The sequence below is a fragment of the Homarus americanus genome, unplaced genomic scaffold (genome assembly GCF_018991925.1).
Source record: "Homarus americanus isolate GMGI-L3 unplaced genomic scaffold, GMGI_Hamer_2.0 scaffold31037, whole genome shotgun sequence".
Classification (NCBI taxonomy): domain Eukaryota; kingdom Metazoa; phylum Arthropoda; class Malacostraca; order Decapoda; family Nephropidae; genus Homarus; species Homarus americanus.
In genome coordinates this window covers 4,174,116-4,198,741 of record NW_024722227.1, presented here as the reverse complement: position 1 = coordinate 4,198,741, position 24,626 = coordinate 4,174,116, and the positions used below count along the sequence as shown (strand labels likewise).

Genomic DNA, 24,626 nt, shown 5'->3' with positions numbered 1-24,626 from the left:
CTGATGTTAACCAACCACCACTTTCTAGGCCTTCTTCGGTGTGAATCACCAAGGCTGGCGACTCTGGAAACTGGATTGTTGTAATAAAATTTAGAGACCTGACACCTCAGTCATTGCCCAGTCCTGTCGATGTCCATGTTAACAGTAGAGAGCTCTGTGGTACAGAGAATTTTATAAGGTTAATTCATGATTTTGCTACAATGCATCAGTTTAGTAAACCCCACAGGTGGAGTGTGTGTTGTGAGAAGCACTTAGAGGAACTTTATACTTCTTTCCTTTTGACAGTGTGCTCCTGTTACATGACTTGCCCAGAACTTGTACAGTATCAGGTTATAAATGAAGGAGTGACTCGGAGAATTCATCATAAAACTGAGTCAGTCAGCTGTGACTGAATCCCACCCATCTCCCTCGGATATTCTAGGTGTGAGAGTCACTCCTACAGGCTTGGTTATAAGCTATCATTATCATGCCTTCATATTTTTGTCACCACCCTTTAAATATTCAGATATTTTTACACCTTATTGTCTAGTAAGCTTTAAAAGAAACTGGCATCTTCTATATTTATGTAGTAGATTAAGTATTATAAATACTGTACTGTAATTTATGTTTTCATGTAAGAATCATATGCAAATTATTTTGTTTCTTCCAGCTGTAAAGTGCAAGGTTTCCCCCAAAGGAGTGCAGAGTAAAATAAAAAAGATGTCAGAAACTGCTCTGAAGTTTGGCCCCGAGTGGCTGCGAGTTCTCTCTGATGGTGGTAGTGTGTCCTCCCCTCCTCCCAGTCCTGGTCTTAACAAGTTTAAGGTCAGTAGCACTTACCACACCAAATTAAAAAAGATATATTTATATACCAGAACAGATGACAACACACTATAATTTATTCCTTATGCCAGTAAATGAATATACAGTATACTGTAGCTATACAGACATTTACAGATTCACTTGCCATGAAATGTGGGATCATACATTATTTATTTATGTGTATGAAGTTAATGATATATAAGTTAATAATGGGTACTAATGAAACAAAAACAGGTAACAAGGTGATATTTAAATGTGCAAAGCTGTAATCAGAGTACTGTAATAAGGAACTTATGAATAGTATCTCTTATATTTCACATGACTTAAACATGTGTGGATGTTGTATTCAGTGAACAATTTCTCTCCTACATCTCAAATTGGTTACCGTACGCTTTGGCTACATGTGTAAAGGTAGTCTATAATCATGAAGAACCTCAGTTAATTACTAACTGGGTATGTTGATTATGTGTACTCTTATGAGACACTAATGAGTCAATTGGTGTGGCCAACTGGCCATGTGCCTTACATGGTAACAACAGGTGACCATATTCTTAAATTTACTGTCTGATGATACTTATAAGATGGTTATGTGTTCTATTTTTACTACAACTGAGTTTATGATTGTGAGATGTGGAAGTACTGTCAGTGGCAAGCACAACACACTGATAATAATTTTGCCCCGTTGGCAAGTATTGAGAGACCTTGTGTTTCCACTTATGATTCCATCTTGCAGGTTTCCACTCAGTGTCTTTAATCATACTGTGTCTATTGATTTTAGAAGTTGACTTGACTCAAAAAGATAGGGCATCTACTATACCTTTCATTATATTCCCCCTTCCTTCACTAATTTTTAGTATTTTAGTACCTGTATATCAAATCTTTTCTTAAAATAATAGTTCTATTTTTTCATCTAGACTAACCATACTATTTGTATGTGTGTGTTTGCATAATTTCAAGTCTTTGAGTTCTTCAGTAACACACATTTTTTGTAATTTGGCTTACAGCCGGCAGAGCATCGATACGGTCGTGAAGAGATGCTGGTACTCTTCAACAAGCACCAGAGTCCACCGGATGGGATACACACATTTGGGCATCCTTATGTGGAAAAGGCTCAGGAACCGCTGGCTCTAATACCCATGAATGAAGAAGAACAGGTATGAAACAGTAAAAGAATTATGGGATTATGTATATTGTATGTAATATTGATGCTATTTTTTCAAAACTTTAGCTCTTTAATGCGCAGAATGAAGAGTAAAAAAAAGACATTTACTTAAAATTTTCAGCTCTGCAGATTGAGGTTTATGTTCACTGTTTCTTTTGTGATATCTGTGTGGTTGTCCAGCGTATGTGGCAGAGGGGAGTAAACAGTGACGCCGTGCTCCGTCAAAGTGGGCGGGCCCAATCGAACGGAGCCGGTAGAGGTCGTGGTGGCAGCGTCGATCGTGGTCGAGGTCGGGGTCGTGGTACGGGTTCATATTACACCCGTGGCCTCAGCTACGATGAAGAAGCGGAGCCACGGGGCCCAAGAGAGGGAGGTCCACCGGGTATTGGTATTAGGTACGCTTCCTATATAAAATGTTTGGAAAAAAAATCATCGTGTATGCATTAACAGGTAGTGTAGATAATGTTTGTAACTAATTCCTTACATATGCAGCATGGATGTTTGACTGTTGTGATTCTCTATCTCTTCTCTCCTTTGTCTCGTGTGCGTGTGTGTGAACATGCTTTATTCAAGTGTACAGGGTACGTATATGGGTAACTAAGAATAATGTACACTGAAATGCATAGATACAAATTATGAGAATGATAGACACAAATAAATATACAGTACAGTACATGAAAAAGTAAGCACAGTAGAACATTTCAGTAGTAAACCAAGTGGTGTGAGTTTACTGTTAAGGAGTGGGAAATTTTCTTCTGTGTGGACTTAACCCCATCATTATGGGGATGCCATTTTTATAATATTTTATTTCCCTAATGTTGGACAATTTTATTCGGCTCAGAGGCGACACCATAAACAAGGGGTTTGTAGACAATCTCTACTAATCCCTTCACTATTGGGATGCCATATTTGATATTTTATTCTGCTCAGGTGAAACTGTACACAAGGTTCAAGGGCACTCGGAATATAATACTTTTTAAAGTAGAGTTAATGCAGTAAACCCTCACATATACACCAGCCAAATAGCTGATATTAATATAAAGGGATCAACAGATGTAAAATAGAGTGCTGGATGGATGGTTGTACAATACAGTACAGTTCGTGAACAGCCTACATTTTCTACTGTACATTATTGTAGGTTTTAGTTATGAAGTGGCTGGGTCAGTTACAGTGTTATTTTTCCTGAATCGGTACTCTAGCCTTGACTATGTAACCTTTTGAATTAATCCTTTTTGGTGGCACTGTTCTAGGCTTGTTTTACAATATCTCGACAGTAATTGGGTTCTTTACAGTCACTATTATTTATGCAAATTTCCAGTAAATTACAGTATGTTCAAAATTTCCACTAGAAAACGGTAAAACTCATTCAAGACTCCGCAAGATTATCTGCCAGTGCAGGGAACTTTAAAGGTAACAAAAGGTCTCTCTCCCACACAAGCCAATCAACAAGAGCACCTCATAACAAAACACATTCACTTAACATGAGTCAGTCATCCATGAACTCAGAAGAGTACATACTTGATGCATGGTCAGTTATATTGAAAACCTGGATACTAATGGGAGGGTTCTGCTAAATGGAGTGTGCTTATGAGATATTTTACTGTGTTTATTTATTTCATGTTATGTGGCAAAGTAATATGAAAACTTGTATATTACTTTATGAATAATTTAATGATGATTGTGTAGACTGTAGAAGAATATGGATGTGGAGTGAATTGAAAACAGAAAGGAAGTATATTTGAATACAGTACTTTGGCTTTTGTTAAAAATGTATCTTGCACTGAATATAAACTGGACGTACTGTATATATGTTTTTACAACAACTTGACTTCAAAATAACCTCCCAGTTTATTTCTACAGGAGTAAGCCATTTGAAAGGTCCCAAAGTGTGCATGAACAACGACCTTGGAGTGAACGAGGTCCTGCAAGCACAGTCAGTACGGGTGGCGTCCCAGAAGAACGTAATGGAGCAGTGTCCCCACGGAAGGAGCAGGGGAGGGCTTCTACTGAAAATTGGAGGTCACGAGGTGGTGAAAATGATGAAAGTGAGCGCTGGAGGGGAGCTGGGGGAAGCCGCAATGAAAAATGGGGTGAGTCAAGAAACACTACCATAAAGTGGGAAGATTGTTATACTTATACGTACTTGTTTCTAGCAGAAGAAACAATATTTTTGCTGTTCTTAAAAAAATGAGCCTATAGGCATTTGGTGAGCTCTGCTTACTGTTTGCATATTGGCTGGTCTGTACAAGGACACTTAATCATTCCATTCCCCCAACCATAAAGTGGTATTTCATATCTCAGTCCTCTGTTTGTATGTATGCCAATGTGTAATTATATATTACCAGTATCTTATATGCCACTGTACAGTATTTCAAAAAAGTATCTGCCAGGATGGGTCCGCTGACTTCCAAAATGCTACATGCAACTCATGATGTCCCGGGAGGTTGGTATGCGTGGCTCTGTGGCATACTGATCCTACTACATTTGGTGACTGAACATCATATTAATTTTGGCATTAATTTTGCCAAAATAAATACACATTGCATTACTGATGTTAAACTATGTACCAAAGTAAATGCATGTCCCAATATCTATCATCTGTGGTCTCGTAATGTTTCACAGTGTGGACAGATACAGTTTTGAGATACTGTACATTCACAGGTGTTTAAATGTTGGAGTGATAGGCAATATGAAAAACACTTCCAGTGTTTATACAACATGCAGTAATTTGAATCATCAGTTAAGAAATAGTATGGAGAGTGAAAGTACCAATGGTATATACAGTGGCGTACTTAAGTATCTTTGTTATAATAATAAACTATTCATCATTATTTAAGGCCATGAGAAGTTTCCAAATGTTCGTATTTTTTTTTTTAAATAAAGAAAAAAATTTGATGTGAGAATCTTGTGGCAGCTGTGGTTGTAGTTGAGTTGCCAATTCATTAATATAATTTTCTTCATTATTCAAGCAAATATACAAAAATGGAGAATCTTTTCATGATCTAAAATAATGATGAATAGTTTATTACTGTATAATAAAAAATGCTACCTTTCGTTTGTTTAATATTTGTCTTGACAATGCTACAGCCAAAAATAGATCCACCAATCACAATCACCTTTACATACAGCCTTCCTTTACCAAGTATTGCCAGGTAAAATTGCGAGCACGAGACCCAGGATGGGGTTGGTGCATCTTTGACTGACTGTATTTTATGCTATTTCCAATAGAATAATAGGGTTGGTATTAACAACGTATAAGGATGGACTTAACTATTTAATAATTAAAACACACAACACTGGTATGACACACGGTAGCACTCCCACGACAGTACTCCCACAGCACACGGCTCAAGGCAGTACTCACAGTTCATGACAGTACTCCCACAGCACACACACACAGCTCACGGCAGGACTACCACTACACACACAGCTCACGGCAGGACTCCCACAGCACACACAGCTCACGGCAGGACTCCCACAGCACACACAGCTCACGGCAGGACTCCCACAGCGCACACAGCTCACGGCAGTACTCCCACAGCTCACGGCAGGACTCCACAGCACAGACAGCTCATGGCAGGACTCCCACACAGCAACACAGCTCATGGCAGGACTCGCAGCCCACACAGCCTATGGCAGGACTCCCACAGCCCACACACAGCCTATGGCAGGACTCCACAGCACACACACAGCTCACGGCAGGACTCACAGCACACACAGCTCACGGCAGGACTCCACAGTACACACAGCCACCGCAGGACTCCACAGCACACACAGCTTATGGCAGGACTCCAAGAGCACACATAGCCTGGCGGCAGGACCCACACGGTCACGGGCTTTACTCCTACAGCACACACAGCTCAGGGCAGGACTACACAGCATTAACGGCTCACAGCAGTACTCCCCACAGCACACGGGTCATCACGTGCAGGACCACACAGCACACCGGCCTCATGGCAGCACTCCCCACAGCACATGGCCCAGCAGCACCCCACAGCACACCAAGGCCCACAGCAGTACCCCACAGCACACACAGCTCACGGCAGGACTCCACAGCAGCACCCCTACAGCACACATGGCCCCACAGCAGTACTCCCACAGCACACTGCTCACAGCAGCACTCCCACAGCACGCAGCCCACAGGACTCCACAGCACACACAGCATCCACACACCACACAGTACTCCTACAGCATTGCTGGCCCACAGCAGTACTCCCACAGCACAAGGCCTGGGCCAGCAGTACTCCTACAGCACACACACAGCCCAGGGCAGGACCACAGCACAGCTCACGGCAGGACTCCCACAGCACACACAGCTCATGGGACGGACTCCCACAGCACACACAGCTCATGGGACGGACTCCCACAGCACACACAGCTCATGGGACGGACTCCCACAGCACACACAGCTCACGGCAGGACTCCCACAGCACACACACAGCTCACGGCAGGACTCCCACAGCACGCACACAGCTCACGGCAGGACTCCAGCAGCACACACACACACACACAGCTCATGGCAGGACTTCCACAGCACACACAGCTCACGGCAGGAGTCCCACAGCAAACACACTGCTCACCGCAGGACCCCACAGCACACACAGCTTATGTGCAGGACTCCGTGAGCACACACAGCCTGCGGCAGACCTCACACGGGTCACTGCTTACTCCCACAGCACACAGCTCAGGGCAGGACTACACAGCACACGGCTCACAGCAGTACTCCCACAGCACACGGTCACGCAGGATTCACACAGTACACGTGCTCACAGCCGACTCCAACAGCACACAGCTCAGGGCAGGACTACACAGCACACGGCTCACAGCAGTACTCCCACAGCACACGGGTCACGTGCAGGACTTCCACAGCACACGCTCACGGCAGTACTTATAGCACACGGGTCACGCAGGACTACAGTACACGTGCTCACGGCAGGACTCCACACGGCTCACAGCAGTACTCCTACAGCACGGGCTCACAGCAGTACTCCAACAGCACACACAGCTCACGGCAGGACTCCACAGCACACGGCAGTACTCCTATAGCACACGGGGTCACGGGGCAGGACCACACAGCACACGGCTCACGTGCAGACTCCACAGCACACGCTCCTGCCAGCAGCACTCCTACAGCACATGGCTCACAGCAGTACTCCAACAGCACACACAGCTCACGTGCAGGACTCCACAGCACACGGCTCACGGCAGGACTCCACAGCACGGGCTCACAGCAGTACTCCTACAGCACACGGCTCACGGCAGGACTCCACAGCACACGGCTACTCCTACAGCACACGGCTCACGGCAGGACTCCACAGCACACGGCTCACAGCAGTACTCCTACAGCACATGGCTCACAGCAGTACTCCTACAGCACACGGCTCACAGCAGTACTCCTACAGCACACATACAGCTCAGGGCAGGACTACACAGCACAGCTCACGGCAGGACTTCCAGAGCACACACAGCTCACGGCAGGACTTCCAGAGCACACACAGCTCACGGCAGGACTTCCAGAGCACACACAGCTCACGGCAGGACTTCCAGAGCACACACAGCTCAAGGCAGGACTTCCAGAGTGCACACAGCTCACGGCAGGACTTCCAGAGTACACACAGCTCACAGCAGGACTTCCAGAGTACACACAGCTCACGGCCCATAGCACACACAGGTCATGGCAGCAAGTGTTGACCGGGCCAGCCAGGAGTCCGACTGCTGGAGTGATGGTTCGCGGCTGCTAGCTCACCTCAGTCGCATCACCTCGCAGTCCCGTCTAATTGGCCAGTCCCGTTATGCCTCACTGTGACGTTGATTGACGTCAGTAATTGCTTCTTGAACCAGCCAACGAGTCCTTAGCCAGCTGGTCCATAGTCATGGCATGCCACTGTACGTGTTCCCAATTGGCTCTCTGACTTACCCAAGGAACAGAGGAGAGGGGGAATACAATGCAATACATAAAACATTTCAGTGATACATATATGGCTCTTAGCAGGTAATGGTACGGAGTTCCTCATATCTCTTCGGGAGTTTTGAGGAAATGAGTCAAAGGCAGTGTACTATATCTGTAAAGAGCAGTGTGACGTTTAACCCCTACTTGGTGCGTTTAACCAGTGCTTTGTAACATTATTTGTATGTTTGACCTATTAGTTTAAGATTAAGTGGTATTCTTTGATATCCATTATGTAGGACCGCGATGTGGATGGCGTGAACGTGAGAATGGCCAGGATGGGGATTGGGATGATGGATTGGGACGAGGGACTGGCCGGGGGGTCCCTGTCTCGTCCCGTACCTCTCGCCCACCCTGGGATGAAAAAGATGGCAATCTGCGAAAGTCTTGGGATGAAGATAATTTACCAGAGTGGTAAGTAACCAATACTGTATAATATTCTGGTAGCACTATGGAAGTTGTACATGAGTCTGTTCTTTTTAAATTTGGTGTCTACTGAAGAGTGCTTGTTATAATGACAGATAATGATGTCATAAATGGCATAATAGAAATTGCAGCAGGTGGGTTTATTATGATTTGTTTGTAAAAAGATTATAGAAGTTACTGCTCAATGTGCATAAGTTGTTCTGTAGATTTACATATAATATGCCATATGTGTCAGGTAAAAGAAAGATAATTTTTGTCACATGATATTTTGACATATGAAATGAGGATGATGAGTTGGATGTATAAGGTGTTGATGAGAGATAGAAACACTGTTCAGAGCTAAGAGGAGAGCTGGGTATTGAGAGTACAGTATTGGTAAGGTAGGCTGAGATAGTTTGGGCATGTGGAAAGACTGGAGGAGACTAATTGGGTCAAGAGATGCATGATTTGAATATGGAAGGGAGGAGAGAGAGGGATGCACTGAAAATTACATGAGAAGAGGTTGTGAGAAATAACCTTGGAGATAAGCTCCTGACAATAGATACTGCAAGAGACCATGCAGCTTGGAGAGCTGGCATCAGTTAATCATGGCTAAGGTGAATTTCTAATCTTAGATTTATAAAACCAGTTTATTTACTAATTTTCTATAGAGTTTGGCACCTCTTTGTACAAATGGTACCTATAATTGAAATAAGATGCATATGCCAATATGGCTCCATGTCATTGATTTTTATTATTTTTTTAGATTTAAACCTTTACTCTGTATTATGTGGAGGTATGTGTTCTATATTGATAGGTCTTGTTTTTTCTTCAATTAAACACAAAATTGTATTCAGGAGGAATATATCTTGTTTTCAGGGCTACAGAAAATGCAGATGAAAAGGGTGGAAGCTTTGATGCATCAGGTGCTTATCATGGTCCTGGTTGGTCAGACGAAGATGACCCCACCAATGAAGGTCGTAATGGAGGACAGCGGAGACAGAAGTCATCAAGCCCTGATAAGGTTGCGAGAGATGATCATGTTGTGGTAGAGAATCCTGAGCCTGGTACTAGAGAGCCTGTGGCTGAACCAGAAGAGATTAAAAATAACGGTGTCGAGGTAGAAAATCAACAGGGACAATTGCCATCAAATGTGGTGGATCCCAGTCATGATGTTCACACGCCTGGAAACACTATACGAACTGAGGTTTGTATTTATTTTTGTCCCTCAAACAGTTTTGGCCCAGTTATTGTGTAGGGGTCTTTCTGTCCTTGTACATTATTGTCTCTTAAACTGCCAGTACAACAACCTAGTTTTACCATTTTGGATGAATTAATTTAAATATGTAGACATCATCATAACATTTAAAAGTAAGCATATAATTGTTCAAGGTCACCGGTCAAAGATCAAAGTAACTGGTTGATGGAGTTCATCAAATTACTTTTTCTTTTTATGCACAGACATGAAGGGGTGTAGGATACTGTACTAGAAATTTATTAATTACTAAAGGTATAATTGTTGTCATAAGTCATCTGGTCAAAGGCTTACAAAAGGGATTTTATTCCCTTTAATTGCTTGGACACTTTTAACTATAAAGCTGTGTACAGGATGGGAATTTGGGGTATGACAAAGTTGTTTGTTTCATTATATTTTATTTTTTCCAATTTATGGATAGGGAAGTAATTCATCTTAAAGGGTTTGTATACAGTATTTTTTTTATTTTTATTTTAAAATCACACTCATTAAAGTATTATTAGTAATCATTTTACAGAAAATGTTTTTTAATATTTTAATGAGTCCATGAATATGGTTTAATTGTCATTCATTTGTAGGGATCAGTGACCGAGGAAGTACAAGTACAACCAAGAGAGGAAGTTGCACCAAGTCCTAGTGACAGTACCACCACCACAATGTCTTCGGGGCCAATGATGAATGGTATAGTCAGTGAGGAAGAGAGTAACAGCAGAGAAGTCAAAACACCACAAGAATTCCAGGGAGGACCAGCCCCTGTCCCAGTACCACCACGAAGTAAAGAAGCAGCAGAACCAGGATCCTTCCCCCCTGAAAGAGAACGTCAAGGAGAAGAAGAAAAACTGGAACACATGCGTAGTGTTGCCGATGACTTAGTGGCTAAATTAGTAGAAGAGGATGACCCAAGACCACAATCAGGTCCTCCTAACCCTCGAGTTACACCCCCTGTTTCAATGGGGTCCATGCCAGAATCCACACCACATTCCACTCACCCCACTCACACCCCGGGTGATGACAAGTGGTATTACACAGATCCTCAGGTACGAATAAGCTCATTTCATTGTAATTTAGGTTGTTTAGGTATATTTTTGTTGTTAAGTCATGTTGGCATTTTCTCAAGATAACTTGTGAATGAAGTAAGGTAGAAATTAGGATAAAAAGTAAAGTTTTCAGGTGCTATATTGGATACTCTCGCAGTCTTTAATTTCCCTATCCAAGGAAATGTTACCAGACTAATTTTTCAAATTTTTAGCTTGTTGTGACTGAAGTGTTCATTTTTTTTATATACTGGGATTAGCCCACCCGGGCACAGGTCACTGACCCACATCAGGGCCTGGGGGTAAAAAATTTAATAATAATCATAATAAAAATAAATAATAATAATAAAGAACCATAAAGAAATACAAAAATGAAAAAAAAGATCAAAAGTGAGAAACAATATATGTATGTTGTGTTGTCAATAGTAAGTGTGGGCTTAAGCTGTAAAGTTTGAGATGTAGTAATGATGGTCATTGTTGTTAGTGTTAAAGAAGGGTAACCTTTTGTGTCAGTCATATTTTCTAACTGAACTCAATTCATTTTATGCAAAATATCAGTTTGGATAGCAGACTTATTATGTTGTCTGCAGATAACACTTTGGGATTATTTGCATTTCACATTTAGCATAAGTCCTGTGCATGGAAGAACTTATCTACCAGAAGCTAGTAGTGCATGCTGTTCCTGAGTTTTGGAAAGAAGCTAGATTTTTCATTGCCATTTTTTTTTCTCGTGTAATAATTTTATGGTGAATGGAGTGGTTATTTTCCATAAATTTTTCCACTGTAAAACTTATTTATATAAGAAAGGAAAACATTAATTGTGTATAATTGAAGTTCTTAGCCACCTGTGAACTCATGTAATGTGATGCCTATAGAGGAGTCTTACAGAGCTTGACAGTAAACACACTGTACAGTATTGTATTTTGGACATGTATGACTGTTGTCACCTTACAAATACAAAGATTATGTCTGTATGGGCTAGTTATTGAATACAGTATATTAAATGATCATTTTGCTTGGGGGCCATCCACTTTTGAGAATCTCAAGACTTGATGTTTTGAAAGGTTTCATTGAGCACCTCTCCCTGTTAGAAAATAGCATATTAGAAGGTAGTTCTATTTTAAAGCTCTAGGTGAATTATTGACATTTAAATTAATTAATTTTTATTAGGGAGAGATACAAGGTCCTTTCACGTCAAGTGACATGGCCGAGTGGTACAAGGCTGGATACTTCACACCCAACCTGCTGCTTAGACGGGATTGTGATGACCAGTTTGCACAACTGGGAGACCTCACCAGAGTATTTGGAAGAGTGCCATTTGTACCAGGACCCCCTGTACCACCAATCAAGGTATTTTCTTGTTCTTATATGATATATGAACCAACTCTTCCAAACCTAACCTAAGCCATCATACATAACCTAAGTCATCATACTCAACCTAAGCCATCATACCTAACCTAAGGCATCATACCTAACCTAAGGCATCATACCTAACCTAAGGCATCATACTTAACCTAAGCCATCATACCTAACCTAAGCCATCATACCTAACCTAAGGCATCATACCTAAGCTGTCATACCCAACCTAACCTGTCATTGCTAATCTAACTTAGCTAACCCCTTTTACCCAGTCTAATGTGTATTTCCTAATTTTATATAACCTAATCTTATCTTCCTTAACCTAACCAAGAATAAGTTGGTGAATAACTGCAGCATCTGGGAAATATACACATTCATTAGTTTGATTCAAATGCGATTCACTGCTTGTTTTGGTGAATATTTGTGGTTGTTATAATATAGTATTCTGATTGTTATGTACACCATTGAACCTTCAGTAATTTTTTGTTTTTATTTCAGGTGACTGAATTATTAACAGCACAAAAGCAGCAAGTTGAACGTGAAAGATTAGAGTTGTTGCAAAATTTTATGATTCAGAAGCAAGTTTATCATCATCAGATGGCCATGGGGTTAGTAGTGCACTGGAAGGACTTAATTTTCACCGCTGATTGTGGTTTTGTTAATTTTTATTAGAATTTTATCGAGATGTTTTGTAGTTCTGGGACTAACAGTTTGCCTCATCATTTACACTTCAGGTTTTGTTTGGTGCTCTTATTCACTATACAGTACTGTACTCTTTCTGAACAGTGTTCCTATTTCTATACTGGGGAATTCTCTTAGGGATACACAAATGCCTATTAAATTTTGGATCAAGCAGAAGAAAATGATTTGTGTATGATAAATAAGATATATGTAATATTTGTGGTGGAAAGTTAAATGGCACTGTTGCCTGTCTAAGGTGTCTGGAGTACTGCAGTAGTCATGTTAAGTATATATGAAACTTTAATTATAGCATGAGTGCCATATATAGGTGCAAAGTTCTTTGAGGGATTTCATAGCTATTATGGGCATTTTGTGAATGTTCGAGCTGTAAGACTCAAGATTTCTAGCATCTTGGATAACTGTTGCCCCTGCTGTGTTTGTTAAAATATCTCCACAACCATAGTGTGATCTCTGGGGAGCAAGTCCAACACTTTCCCTCAGAAGGATACTAGTCTATAGAGAGCTTGTGATTAGTGTGTTGAATAAGTAATACCCTTATTAAACTTTAGCTGTTTAAGACCAGAATTTATGATGGGGAAAAAAAGAATAACGATAATTTAAGCTGTGATAAGCTTTCTTTCTTTTTTTTTTTTAAATGGTAATAGAATTGGTTTTCTTTCAGCCGGCAGCAAGTGTTACAAAAACTTCAGAGTCTTGATGAGTGGAGCTCCCTTAACCCCATGCAGCAACAGCAGCTGTTTATGCAGCATATGATGGCTGTAATTCCTGCCCACCCACCTATAACCCAAACAGTGCCTCCCTCCACTGCCCCACCAACTGCCATACCCTCGACCACCCAAGTGTCTGCACCCATTCCTGACCCCAGAGTTGTGGCTGGGCCTGACCCTCGAGTTTTGCCTGGGCCAGTAGTACCACCATCTTCTAAACCTCAGGACCCCATACAAGCACTAGTAGCACAAATGGTAAGTAAGTTTAATTTTTCTTAAATTTAATAGTAAATGTTACATTTGATAAATAACATAATTTTAGTGCAAACATTGTGTAGTCTTCCTTACTTGTATGTTCCCTTATGTAATCCTTTCTTGTTATTCATATATATATATAAAATGCTTATAAACTTCTCTAGTAGCAAGATTTTTGTCTTCTAAGAATGTGAATGAAATCTGGATTTGTTTGTTAACAAGAGGTAATGATTTGTTTTTGTATTAAGGTTCATTTTGAGGGTTCCAGCATTAGTGTTGCTGCCTGTAGCTGGAAGAGAATTAAGATTGTCAGTACACAGTATTTAGAAAAGGATTACAGATAATAAAGAAATGAATTATAAAATTGCAGCAAACGTCCTCTGCTGCTAGTAGTACTCCCATGACCAGCTCTTGTGAGGGGCTGTTGACCTCTCAGCTCACTGCAACATCTATGGCTGCAGAGAATCCTTTACAAAAGTTGTTAGTTCAACTACAGAGGGGTCAACAGCCAAGTGGTATGGGACCAATGGGAGGGCCAGCAGGAGCCCTGGGAGCAGCAGTAACACCACCAACTGTACCCACAATGGAGAAACCTCCTGAACAACAGTTTGATGCCATCCAGTCTCTTATGCAACAGTTATCAAAGATGCAGACACCACCGACATCAGATCAAATGCAGGTAATTTTATTGAGAATTCATTCATATTCAACACTGTATTTAAGAGTTCATGATTTACAAGTTTGAAGTAGAGTAAACCCACCCAATAATGGACTTCTCAATAAAGAAAAGTGTATTTCCAAAAACGGCTGGCCTTTTTTCTGGATATTAAGGAACATTGTCCATTATTGACTAGTCTCAGCGCAGCTGTCGACAAAGTCTACAGGACAATGTGTGTCACAACACACTGAGCTTATATAAGTGTTAAACACTAATATTTCCTCTAAGCTGTATTAATACATTTTATAAAATATTATTTTCAATTCATACCCTTAATATAAATCAGTCCAATGGATTGTTTGTTCATCTTTAACAGTAGCATACTTGCATGTAGGCACACTGGCCCACTTCAGTTAAACCAAATCTTTCTCTAAGTACATTTTATTAAAATATTACTAAATATTTCATAGATAATTATGGTACACTAGAACCTCACTAATTTTAAGTACCATACTGGTTAATTCATACATTTTTCACCTGGGTGAAATTTAAAAAAATTCTATCAGTCTTCAGCCATTTGTATGAATTATTTGAAGTTCCTACGAAATTTACCCACACAGTCCAAGTGATCAGCAGGTTGGAACGGACAGTTTCCCTTTGTGTGGGCCTACTAGGGTATCAAATTTTATATTTTGATAATCCCTTATCCGAAATGTTTGGGGCTTTAAGGGTCTCGGATTTGCGATATTTTTGGATTTTGGAATACAGTAAACCTCGATAACTTGGCACATATGGGGCTCTGGCCTTGCCGAGTTATCCCAAATTCCGACTTATCGAGGCACCTCCTCCTCCTACAAAAAAAAAAATAAAAATTTATTGACCCATATATGTAATTATGTAATTATACTAAATGTAAAAAGGTAACACTTACCAGCACTGCAGGCAAAGAATGAAGTATCATAGTAGGTGACACAGATGCATGGAAGGTGACACAGGGGCATGGAAGGTGACACAGACACATGGTAGGTAATACAGGGGGTCAGATATGCCGAGATTTTTTCAGATAATTTTACATATCTCGACATTTCCCAGGTTATACTAATGCATTCCAATACTATATCCATGCAGAGTTATATGAAATTCTGAGTTATCAAATGCCAAGTTATCGAGGGTGTACTGTACCTATATCCTGTATACAAAACCTGTATAATGGGGTAGCGCACCCAGCAGGGATGAGGCTCAAGTCTATGCACAAAATTCATTTATATTTAATTTAGAGCATATGGATACATATATACTGAAGGTAGTTTATGAAATATAATTTAATCATTTTGGGTATAAAATATATGATAAGATGTACACTAAAGACCCAGAAAGGTTAGCAATCACTACTGTCTGTTTGGCATCGCATGACACCTGACTCTTGAGCTGCTGAGCAGCCTGTGTCTTATCTTTATTCATTACACTTACATACTTACGCTCGTAAAAATTGTGATATATGCCATATTCAGTGTGTTATCTACCATATATATATATATATATATATATATATATATATATATATATATATATATATATATATATATATATATATATATATATATATATATATATATATATATATATATATATATATATATATATATATATATATATATATATATATATATATATATATATATATATATATATATACATACAGTAGTACCCCGATTTACGCGGTCAATTGAACCCACAGGGTACCGCGTTAAGTGAAATCCGCGTAAATGGAACAACAGAACATATGGGATTAATTCCAATAGAGACTGGCCCGACCCCCAAACTCCACTTTTTCCGACACAATACCTATGTTGTAGTAAAAATAACATCTAAATTTTATGATGGTATGCTCACACAATTAATATTTAAGAGAAATACAGTCGCCAGGTTAATGTCCATTCAAATAATAGACTCAAATCCCCCCCCCCCTCTTCCCAGCTCACTGGCCCCTACCTCTCTGAGAAATGATTGGGTGAAACACTAGATTTTAACGTTTAGTAATAAATAATACCTTAGACTAAAGTTAGGATAATATAATTGACATTTCTGGATTCCTTGCAGGTCAGGGAATATTTTGAATGTAAACTTAATATATTTTGCACAAAAGATAAAATACTTGCTTTGTGTAAACTAAATTATTACATTAGATCTAAAATTTTTATGTCTAATGCAAAATCCATGATGTTTATATTCAAAATGATCATCAAATTGTGAGAATTCCAGCAATGTAAATTATATTCTGGCCGGGTAATTTGTATGAATTTTATGAGCTAAATAAAAAAAAAATACTTCACGCGTATATGGGTAGATGAACCGCGGAAGTGAAAGTTGTGTATATGAGAAATCCACGTAAAGCGGGGTAATACTGTATGTATATATATATATATATATATATATATATATATATATATATATATATATATATATATATATATATATATATATATATATATATATATATATATATATATATATATATATATATATATATATATATATATATATATATATATATATATATATATATATATATATATATATATATATATATATATATATGTGTATATATATATATATATATATATGTATGTATATATATATGTATATATATATGTATATATATATATATATATATATATATATATGTATATATATATATGTATATATATATATGTATATATATATATGTATATATATATGTATATATATATATATGTATATATTTATATGTATATATATGTATATATATATATATGTATGTATGTATATATATATATGCATATATGTATATATATATATATATATATATATATATATATATATATATATATATATATATATATATATATATATATATATATATATATATATATATATATATATATATATATATACTGTACAGTATATATAATGAAATAGACTCGGGTTTCAGGGCATTTCAGACTTGGGAATTTCTGATAAGGGACACCCAACCTGTACTTTTTATATACTTACAGTACAGTACCTGCTACCAATAGAAATCTTAATCTTTCTTTTTTATCAATGTTAAACCCACTCCATTTCTAGTGATACAATATTTCATTACAGTCTAGCTTATATCTACCAAACTTTTAGAAAAGATTACAATTCTAACTAATATTAACTTGGTAACCATTAGTGCTGGCACAGCACAGTATCGTACAGTATTTTTCCATGATAAAACCAGCCTAGTATAATGGGAGAAAATGTGTGTGTGTGTGTCTTAGCTTGGCAAGAGGGAGCTCTTGCAGGAATGTGTCAGGGTTTTGTAATTTTGCTGTGGTTATTGTTGTCATAGAACCATATCTTGGCCATGACAAGATATCTAAAAATTAAATGAGTAAATCTATTTGGTTTTTCATCATCTTTGATAAAACATGAATATGTGGAGCAATTTTAATCCTGATAGCTGTTTTTCTTTTTCCTGAAATTTTAAGTGCATTGCAATCTTTTTGTAGGAGGAAGTACGCCGACGAGAGGAAGATCAGAAGCGATTAGAAGAAGAGAGAAAGCGACTTGAGGAGCACAAGAGAGCAGAAGAGGAGAGGATAAAGATGGAGGAACTCAGGTAGGAAGTTTTCTGATTTATTGTTGTAATTTAAGTACTGTACAGGTAATCCCTACTTAACACGAGTTTGCACAACACAAAATTTGCATTGTCACAAGGAACCAGCATCACGAGTTTTACACTCATAACATCTGCCTGCCTCCAACAGCTTGCTGCCTTAGTCTCTCTCTGGGTCACACACATCACAGTGATTGTCTATTCTCTGTTTCTTGATTTGTTCTTATTAACCTTTAACATGAAGGCTCAGTGACCAAAAAGTTAACATGAGTGATGATGATAGCAAGAGACAAAGAAAATATATTTTGGTAAAGGTGAAAATGAAAGTGATTGAACGTTGTGAAAAGGGAGAGTGCACTGCTGACATTACAGCTGCACTGGGCCTTCATGAAGCAACCATATGTATGAATAGTGCTAATGCAGTTTTCAACTTATGGTCAACAATATTCTTTGGGTGGTTATTTTACTCTAGTACAGTTCACATTTCTGACAATTTCCAACTTTTTTAACTTAAGGCTGTAACCTCTAGTGTTTCATCTCATGAAGAAGTATTAAATAATTTTAATACTCTGTTTCATTAAACAGTTTGTAAAGGTTTAATAAATGAATATTAGTGAAAACAGTCAATCAGCTGATGAAAACTTAGTTTCACTGCCCTCAATTAATATATCACAAGGAGGTGCATTGCCCACTAGGACAGACCACTAGTGTGCCATTACCTCATTTTTCCTTGACTCTGAAAAACTACTTCCTGGACTGCAGTTATTTAGACTCAAGAATTATCATTTGTTAAAATGCATTTAAAAATGATAGAATCAGTGTTAAGAGAGAAAAGTTGGTTTCTGAAGAATCGTTTATTTACTTTATTCACTGCCTCACTAGTCAGCTCTCTCCAGTACCTACAGTATAGTAGAGATGTTCTGCATACAGTGGCTGGTCTGACATGAATGGAGGAGGTTGTTGGGTGTTAATGAGTGAGTACTGCAGGAATCACATTTTACCAGGGAGTGCTGAATGTTAACTCTGGTGCCCTAAATACTCTGTGGTGCAATGTATCGTACCTTATAACTAAAATAATGGGGTGCTAGAGCACCCTCCCTTCCCACATCCATATACTAGGTGGAGTGAGCCAGCACACACCTGACCACAACAATAACAAACACCAGACTGACCAAACATGGAGTGCAGAGATTATTATCCACATGGCCAAATATGCCGAGATATTCCCTGATAATTTTATATAATTTGGCATTTCCCCAGTTATTTTATAATAAATTCCGAGACCGTATCCATGCCGAATTGCAGTATACTCTCGATTTAACGAAAAGAATTTTTTCCATTATTTTTCACTTGATTTAGTGAACTAGTTCGCTGAATCAAGATTAATTCTGTTAATAGGCTCACACCTATGGAGACATCTCAGACACATGATATGTACATAGAAACATTAGAAACATTATTCATGGCTCACCTTAAACTTGGGGGTTCAGTGTTTGTTTTAAATTTTTTCTATAATGTGCAAACTTTTTTCCAATTGATAGCTGCACTCATTTTATTTTCTCCCCCACACCGCATCCTTTCTCAGAGACTGTCGGCATGATGCCTAAACACAGTAGTTAGTTGACTGAGATGTAGACGGAGAGGTAGCAGTGAAGAACACACGTGGCGACAGCAAGACAGACTGAGCGGATGTAAACACCCCACGCGCCAAGCAGTGCAGTTGGTGCGGAATTTAACGGAATCATGCTTGATTTAGTGAAAAGAGGTTGCTCAAATTAGTTAATAAAATCAAGAAAATAGTGTATATGTACTTCGAGTTACCAAGAGTTTACTATTACAAATATAAAAAGTAAAATTGAAATATGCTTATGAACAGAAATACACTTCCTCACTAAATACAGTACAGTGGTCTAATCAGATTTGCTCTAGGCCTAATGATAGCTACTTAGTACAAACGCTAAGACATTGCTAATGTAAACAGGCTGGGGGTGGGACTGGGTGTCGCTCTCCAGCACCAAATGAACCTAAATTATATGGGAATTATGGTGAAATTGCATAAAGATGTGTTAAAGGGGTCGAAGGAGAGGCAGCCACCCATCCTCGCTACCTCCGGCCTGCATCTCCCAGATACCTTCTGGTTTTCCAGCTTTTTCTTTATTCATAGGCACACGATCACATTGAAATTATTTTTCCTAAAAATTTTTGTGCAGTACATACATAGAACACTTTACAATACAAAACAGCCATATCAGTGAAACAGTTGTTGACAGCCAGATATATGTCTGATTTTCTTGAAACAGTCCAGATAAGCAGGATTATGTCCAGGAACCCCCCCTCCCTCATAGATTTTTCTTTTTTTTTTCTTTTCACTGTTTCCAGACTTGGGTGTGTTCCAGTTAGTCTAGTGTATTGAGGTACTTCTGTACTGTGGTATATCCTATTGCCTTTAGTGTAAGAAAGTTAAATATTTCTTGAATGTTTCATTTCTTAGTGAAGCATTATATACTTTTATTGTGTTTCATTAAAATGTTTTTAAGTTTAATTAATAAAAGCAATCAGTTGAAAGCATAGACTATCCAGCAGCATTTACATGTGGGTGATGACACTATATGTTCTATTGCTCCATGGGTCACTTTGAGTTTGAACAACTGCAGTCCAGGAAGCAGTTGTTCAGACTCAGGGATGATTTATAAGTTATTGAAAAGTGTTTTGAAATAATGGAATTAGTGCTGAAAGCTGATTCGTATTCAAACCATCAGCTGGAGTTGGTGTACTTTTTCCCTTAATGTATTTATTTACATAACCTGGATCAGCTGTTTGATCCCTGGCCTCTTGAAATTAAGTGAAAACTGATGTCCAAATTGCTGTGGGAAGGCAGAGTATCACCACCACCTACTCTTCACCACCAAATTTATTGTATTTTTTTTTTTCAAATTTAAAACAACAGGAGAAAGTTGGTTTTACCATGTTTATAATTTATTCTTTGTGACTCCATAGATTGAAAGAAGAACTTAAGCGGCAAGAAGAACAGAGAAGAAACCTTGAAGCTCTAAGACGCCAGCATGAGGAAGAAACACAGAGGCTGGAGGAAGAGAGGCGGAAGATAAGAGAGGAACAGCTAAGAAGACAGGAAGAAATGAGAAGAATTGATGAGGAGAAGATTAGGAAGGAGGAGGAAGAACAGCGAAAAATCCAGGTATGCATTTGATTGTTAGGTTGATGGTGGAATAAATTATATAGCTATTGGTATTTTTAAAAGGTTATTATTTGGACGCATTGATTTACAAGTTCCATATACAGTATAAGAAATACATCTCAGTCGTGTATCGTTCTCCTTGACAAAATTCAGATTCAGTGTCAGACTCTTGACTCGTAGGTTAAATACACGATTATAAGAATAACACAGCAGTTAGTGTGAAAGGAGGGTCCAGTTTTTTTGTTGATTCCAGTCACCTTGAAGCATAGCAGTAAATTCCTTGTAAGAATGAAAAAAAAGGGGGGGGGGAATAAATACAAGTCAGCTACACAAAGTCTTCCTTAAGATCTACAATGAACACGATAAAAATTTTTAAAATCTTTCTTTGTCTGGTAATCCCAAAATTTTTAATCACTGCATACAGTATATACATTGCACAGGACCAACAAAGAACCGAGATAAAGCGAAGACAGGAAGAACTAATACGGCAGGAGGAGCTCAGGAGACAGCAACAACAACAGCAACAACTTCAGCAACAGCAACAACTCCAGCAGCAACAGAAACAGCAGGAGGAAGCAGCCAAAAGAAAGGAAGAAGCAAGGCGACAAGAGGAAGCCAGAAGACAGCAGGAGGAAGAGAGGAAGAGGCAGGAAGAGGAAAGAAGGTCAGTTGATTTTTATGCATTCACCTATTGTCCATCTCTACCTCACACCTTAGTAATGGAAACTCTTGGAATATTGTCTATGGCTTCTGTTTTGTTTATTATCAGAATCACTGTTATGGCAGCCTAACAGTTTGTTGGGGTCTAAATTTGGTTCTCAGTAAACATTCTCTGACCTATTTCATTTTCTTTATGTATCCCCCAAACCACTCACTACTCACTCACTCTCTCACTCACTCTCTCTCTCTCTCTCTCTCTCTCTCTCTCTCTCTCTCTCTCTCTCTCCATATTTTAAAGTACAGGGTGCAATGAAATTAAAGCATCTTAATGGGCTTTGTGTTCAAAATGTTATCAGAAGTTTCATATATCTGTGTCCCATTTGACTTCCCAAAGTCCAGGACAGCCATGTGATAAGAGAATTTTTTATAAAGGGATATCTTTGCTCACATACAGTGAACCCTCACTTTACGCGGTCAATTGAACCCACGGAGTCCCGCGTAAAGTGAACAACATAACATATGGGATTAATTGAAATAGAGACTGGGCCGACCCCCAAACTCCACTTTTTCCAACACAATACCTATGTTCTAGTAAAAATAACATCTTAATTTTATGATGGTACATGCACACAATTAATATTTAAGAGAAATAGAGAAATACAGTCGCCAAGTTAATGTCCATTCAAATAATGGACTGAACTCCCTCCCCCTTTTCTCACACTCACTGGCTCTTCCCTCTCTGAGAAATGTTTGGGGGAAAACACTAGATTTTAAGGTATAGTCACAAATAATACCTCAAACTAAAGTTAGGATAATATAATTGACATTGCTGGATTCCTTGCAAGACCAGGAATATTTTGAATATACACGTCATATATTTTGCACAAAAGATAACATATTTGCTCTGAGTAAACAAAATACTTGCATTAGATCTAAAATTTGTATGTCTAATGCAAAATCTATGATGCTTATATTCAAAATGATCATCAAATTGTAAGAATTCCAGCAATGTAAATTATATTCTGGCTGGGTAATTTGTATGAATTTTATGAGATAAATAAAAATTTAAACTTCACCCGCGTATATGAGTTGATGCACCGCGTAAAGTGGGAATTCCGGTTCTGGCAGGGTACCGCGTAAATGTAGAAACACGTAAAGTGAAACCGCGTAAAGCGAGGGTTCACTGTATTTAAATAATGCCTGCAATGAAACATATGTGAAATGATAGAATATATTTTTTCTTAATCTGATAACTGTGACATACATTCAAGAATGATAAGCGAAGGAGTGCGACATATGAGTACATTCTGGAATTCAGAGTGTTTTGAATGGTGCATGCGAAAATTTTTATATCGTGTGGGGTCAAGTATGGGATGTTTACACTCGTTAATTTCTTGAGTCTCCCCACGTAGATGTACATTTTCTCTATCCTCTGTTTCAGAAACCTCTGAAATCCCATGTTAATGTTGTATATACATTTAAAATTACTAATGACTGCTTATGTGTTGCTGTAAGATTCATTTAGTGATGTTGAAAGCTTCAACTATATTTACTATAAGTGAAATTGTCAAATAGTCGAGTGTTGGGGTGAGCAATAGAGGATAGAATCTTTTTTCTGCTCCATGAGAGACTGGCGGCCAAACTAAGGTAAGTAATGGACTCGTATTTTATTTCCACATTCATCTACACACTATCTTTTAATCCACAAGTTAAATTGATGTTTGGGAAAAATCAATATATACTGTACTGTACAAGTGATATCCCCATTAGCCGGAACAATTGGTGCAGAGCACTTCCGGGGATGAGAGATTTACAGGTAACCAGATGACTTTCTTAAACCCAGAAAAATTCCTCATCCCTGGATTTTTTTTTTGTTACTGGGTTAAGTTTCTAAGTGTCTAAACTAGACATCTTGCACAAACAGACACTAGCTGACATCCCCAGAATGTTTCTGGGTGCTAGGGAATGTTTTTCAAGAGTCTAAACTGGCGGAGTCTGTCAAAGCAGTTCTAATAAAATTAGAAACTCACTTTCCCTACTAGAATAATCCAGAATACTGTAGTTTATCTAAAAGTTTGGTTAAATAAATATATTTGAAAACTAAAAATCTAAGGTGTATGATACTGGCATGAATAAAGCCGTGTTCCAGCAAAGACTGGTATTTTCCACTACCATGGAGCTGTGGGGGATTAGTGGGTCTCATGTAACTGACCTGACCTGATGCAATGTCGGGTGGGGGATTATTGGTCTCATATTACTGACCTTCTGATGGAATATCAGGTCACCCATTGTTGGGTGGGGGATTAGTGGGTCTCATGACTTGAAGATGTCTTGAATAAAGATGAAAGCTAAAGTATTTTTAGGGAGATTGTGATAAGTATAAGTATAAATGAGCAACGTTGTATCCCTTCAACATTACATTACATAACATTTTAAAATATGGAGTGAGAAAGCACAATGGAGTGGGTGATTAGAAAGAGTGACTGGCAACAAGCGCTCCTCAACAGCTGATATTTAACTCGCTACCACGCAGTCACACACAAATTTGTCATACAATTAGGCCCTCACTCCTGATGCTTGCTGTCTTAATTCTCTTGTTGGGGGTGTGTGGGTGGTGTTGGAGTGTGCGTGTGGGAGTGTGATGTTGGGATGTGTGGGCGGTTGTTGGAGGGTGTGTGTGTGTGTGTGGGTGGTTGTTGGAGGGTGTGTGTGTGGGTGGTTGTTGGAGGGTGTGTGTGTGTGTGTGTGGGTGGTTGTTGTAGGGTGTGTGTGTGTGGGTGGTTGTTGGAGGTGTGTGTGTGTGTGGGTGGTTGTTGGAGGTGTGTGTGGGTGGTGGTTGGAGGGTGTGTGTGTGGGTGGTTGT

At 38.8% G+C, this 24,626-nt stretch overlaps 1 protein-coding gene across 4 annotated transcripts in view; it reads left to right on the top strand.

The window, feature by feature from the left end:
* LOC121862315 (GRB10-interacting GYF protein 2-like) overlaps positions 1-24,626 on the top strand; it is a 56,265-nt gene that overhangs the window by 8,932 nt on the left and 22,707 nt on the right. For 2 of the 4 annotated variants that reach the window (XM_042360475.1, XM_042360478.1), the window contains 14 exons: positions 650-804; positions 1,806-1,955; positions 2,144-2,358; positions 3,824-4,053; positions 8,150-8,324; positions 9,195-9,522; positions 10,149-10,607; positions 11,775-11,954; positions 12,462-12,571; positions 13,327-13,627; positions 13,998-14,306; positions 17,801-17,910; positions 20,905-21,103; positions 21,544-21,768. In XM_042360475.1, the coding sequence (XP_042216409.1) occupies positions 700-804; positions 1,806-1,955; positions 2,144-2,358; positions 3,824-4,053; positions 8,150-8,324; positions 9,195-9,522; positions 10,149-10,607; positions 11,775-11,954; positions 12,462-12,571; positions 13,327-13,627; positions 13,998-14,306; positions 17,801-17,910; positions 20,905-21,103; positions 21,544-21,768 (3,096 nt within the window). In that variant the 5' untranslated portion in view covers positions 650-699. Of the gene's footprint in view, positions 1-649; positions 805-1,805; positions 1,956-2,143; positions 2,359-3,810; positions 4,054-8,149; positions 8,325-9,194; positions 9,523-10,148; positions 10,608-11,774; positions 11,955-12,461; positions 12,572-13,326; positions 13,628-13,997; positions 14,307-17,800; positions 17,911-20,904; positions 21,104-21,543; positions 21,769-24,626 lie in introns of those variants that run through there. The other 2 variants (XM_042360477.1, XM_042360479.1) reach the window with 2 other exon arrangements.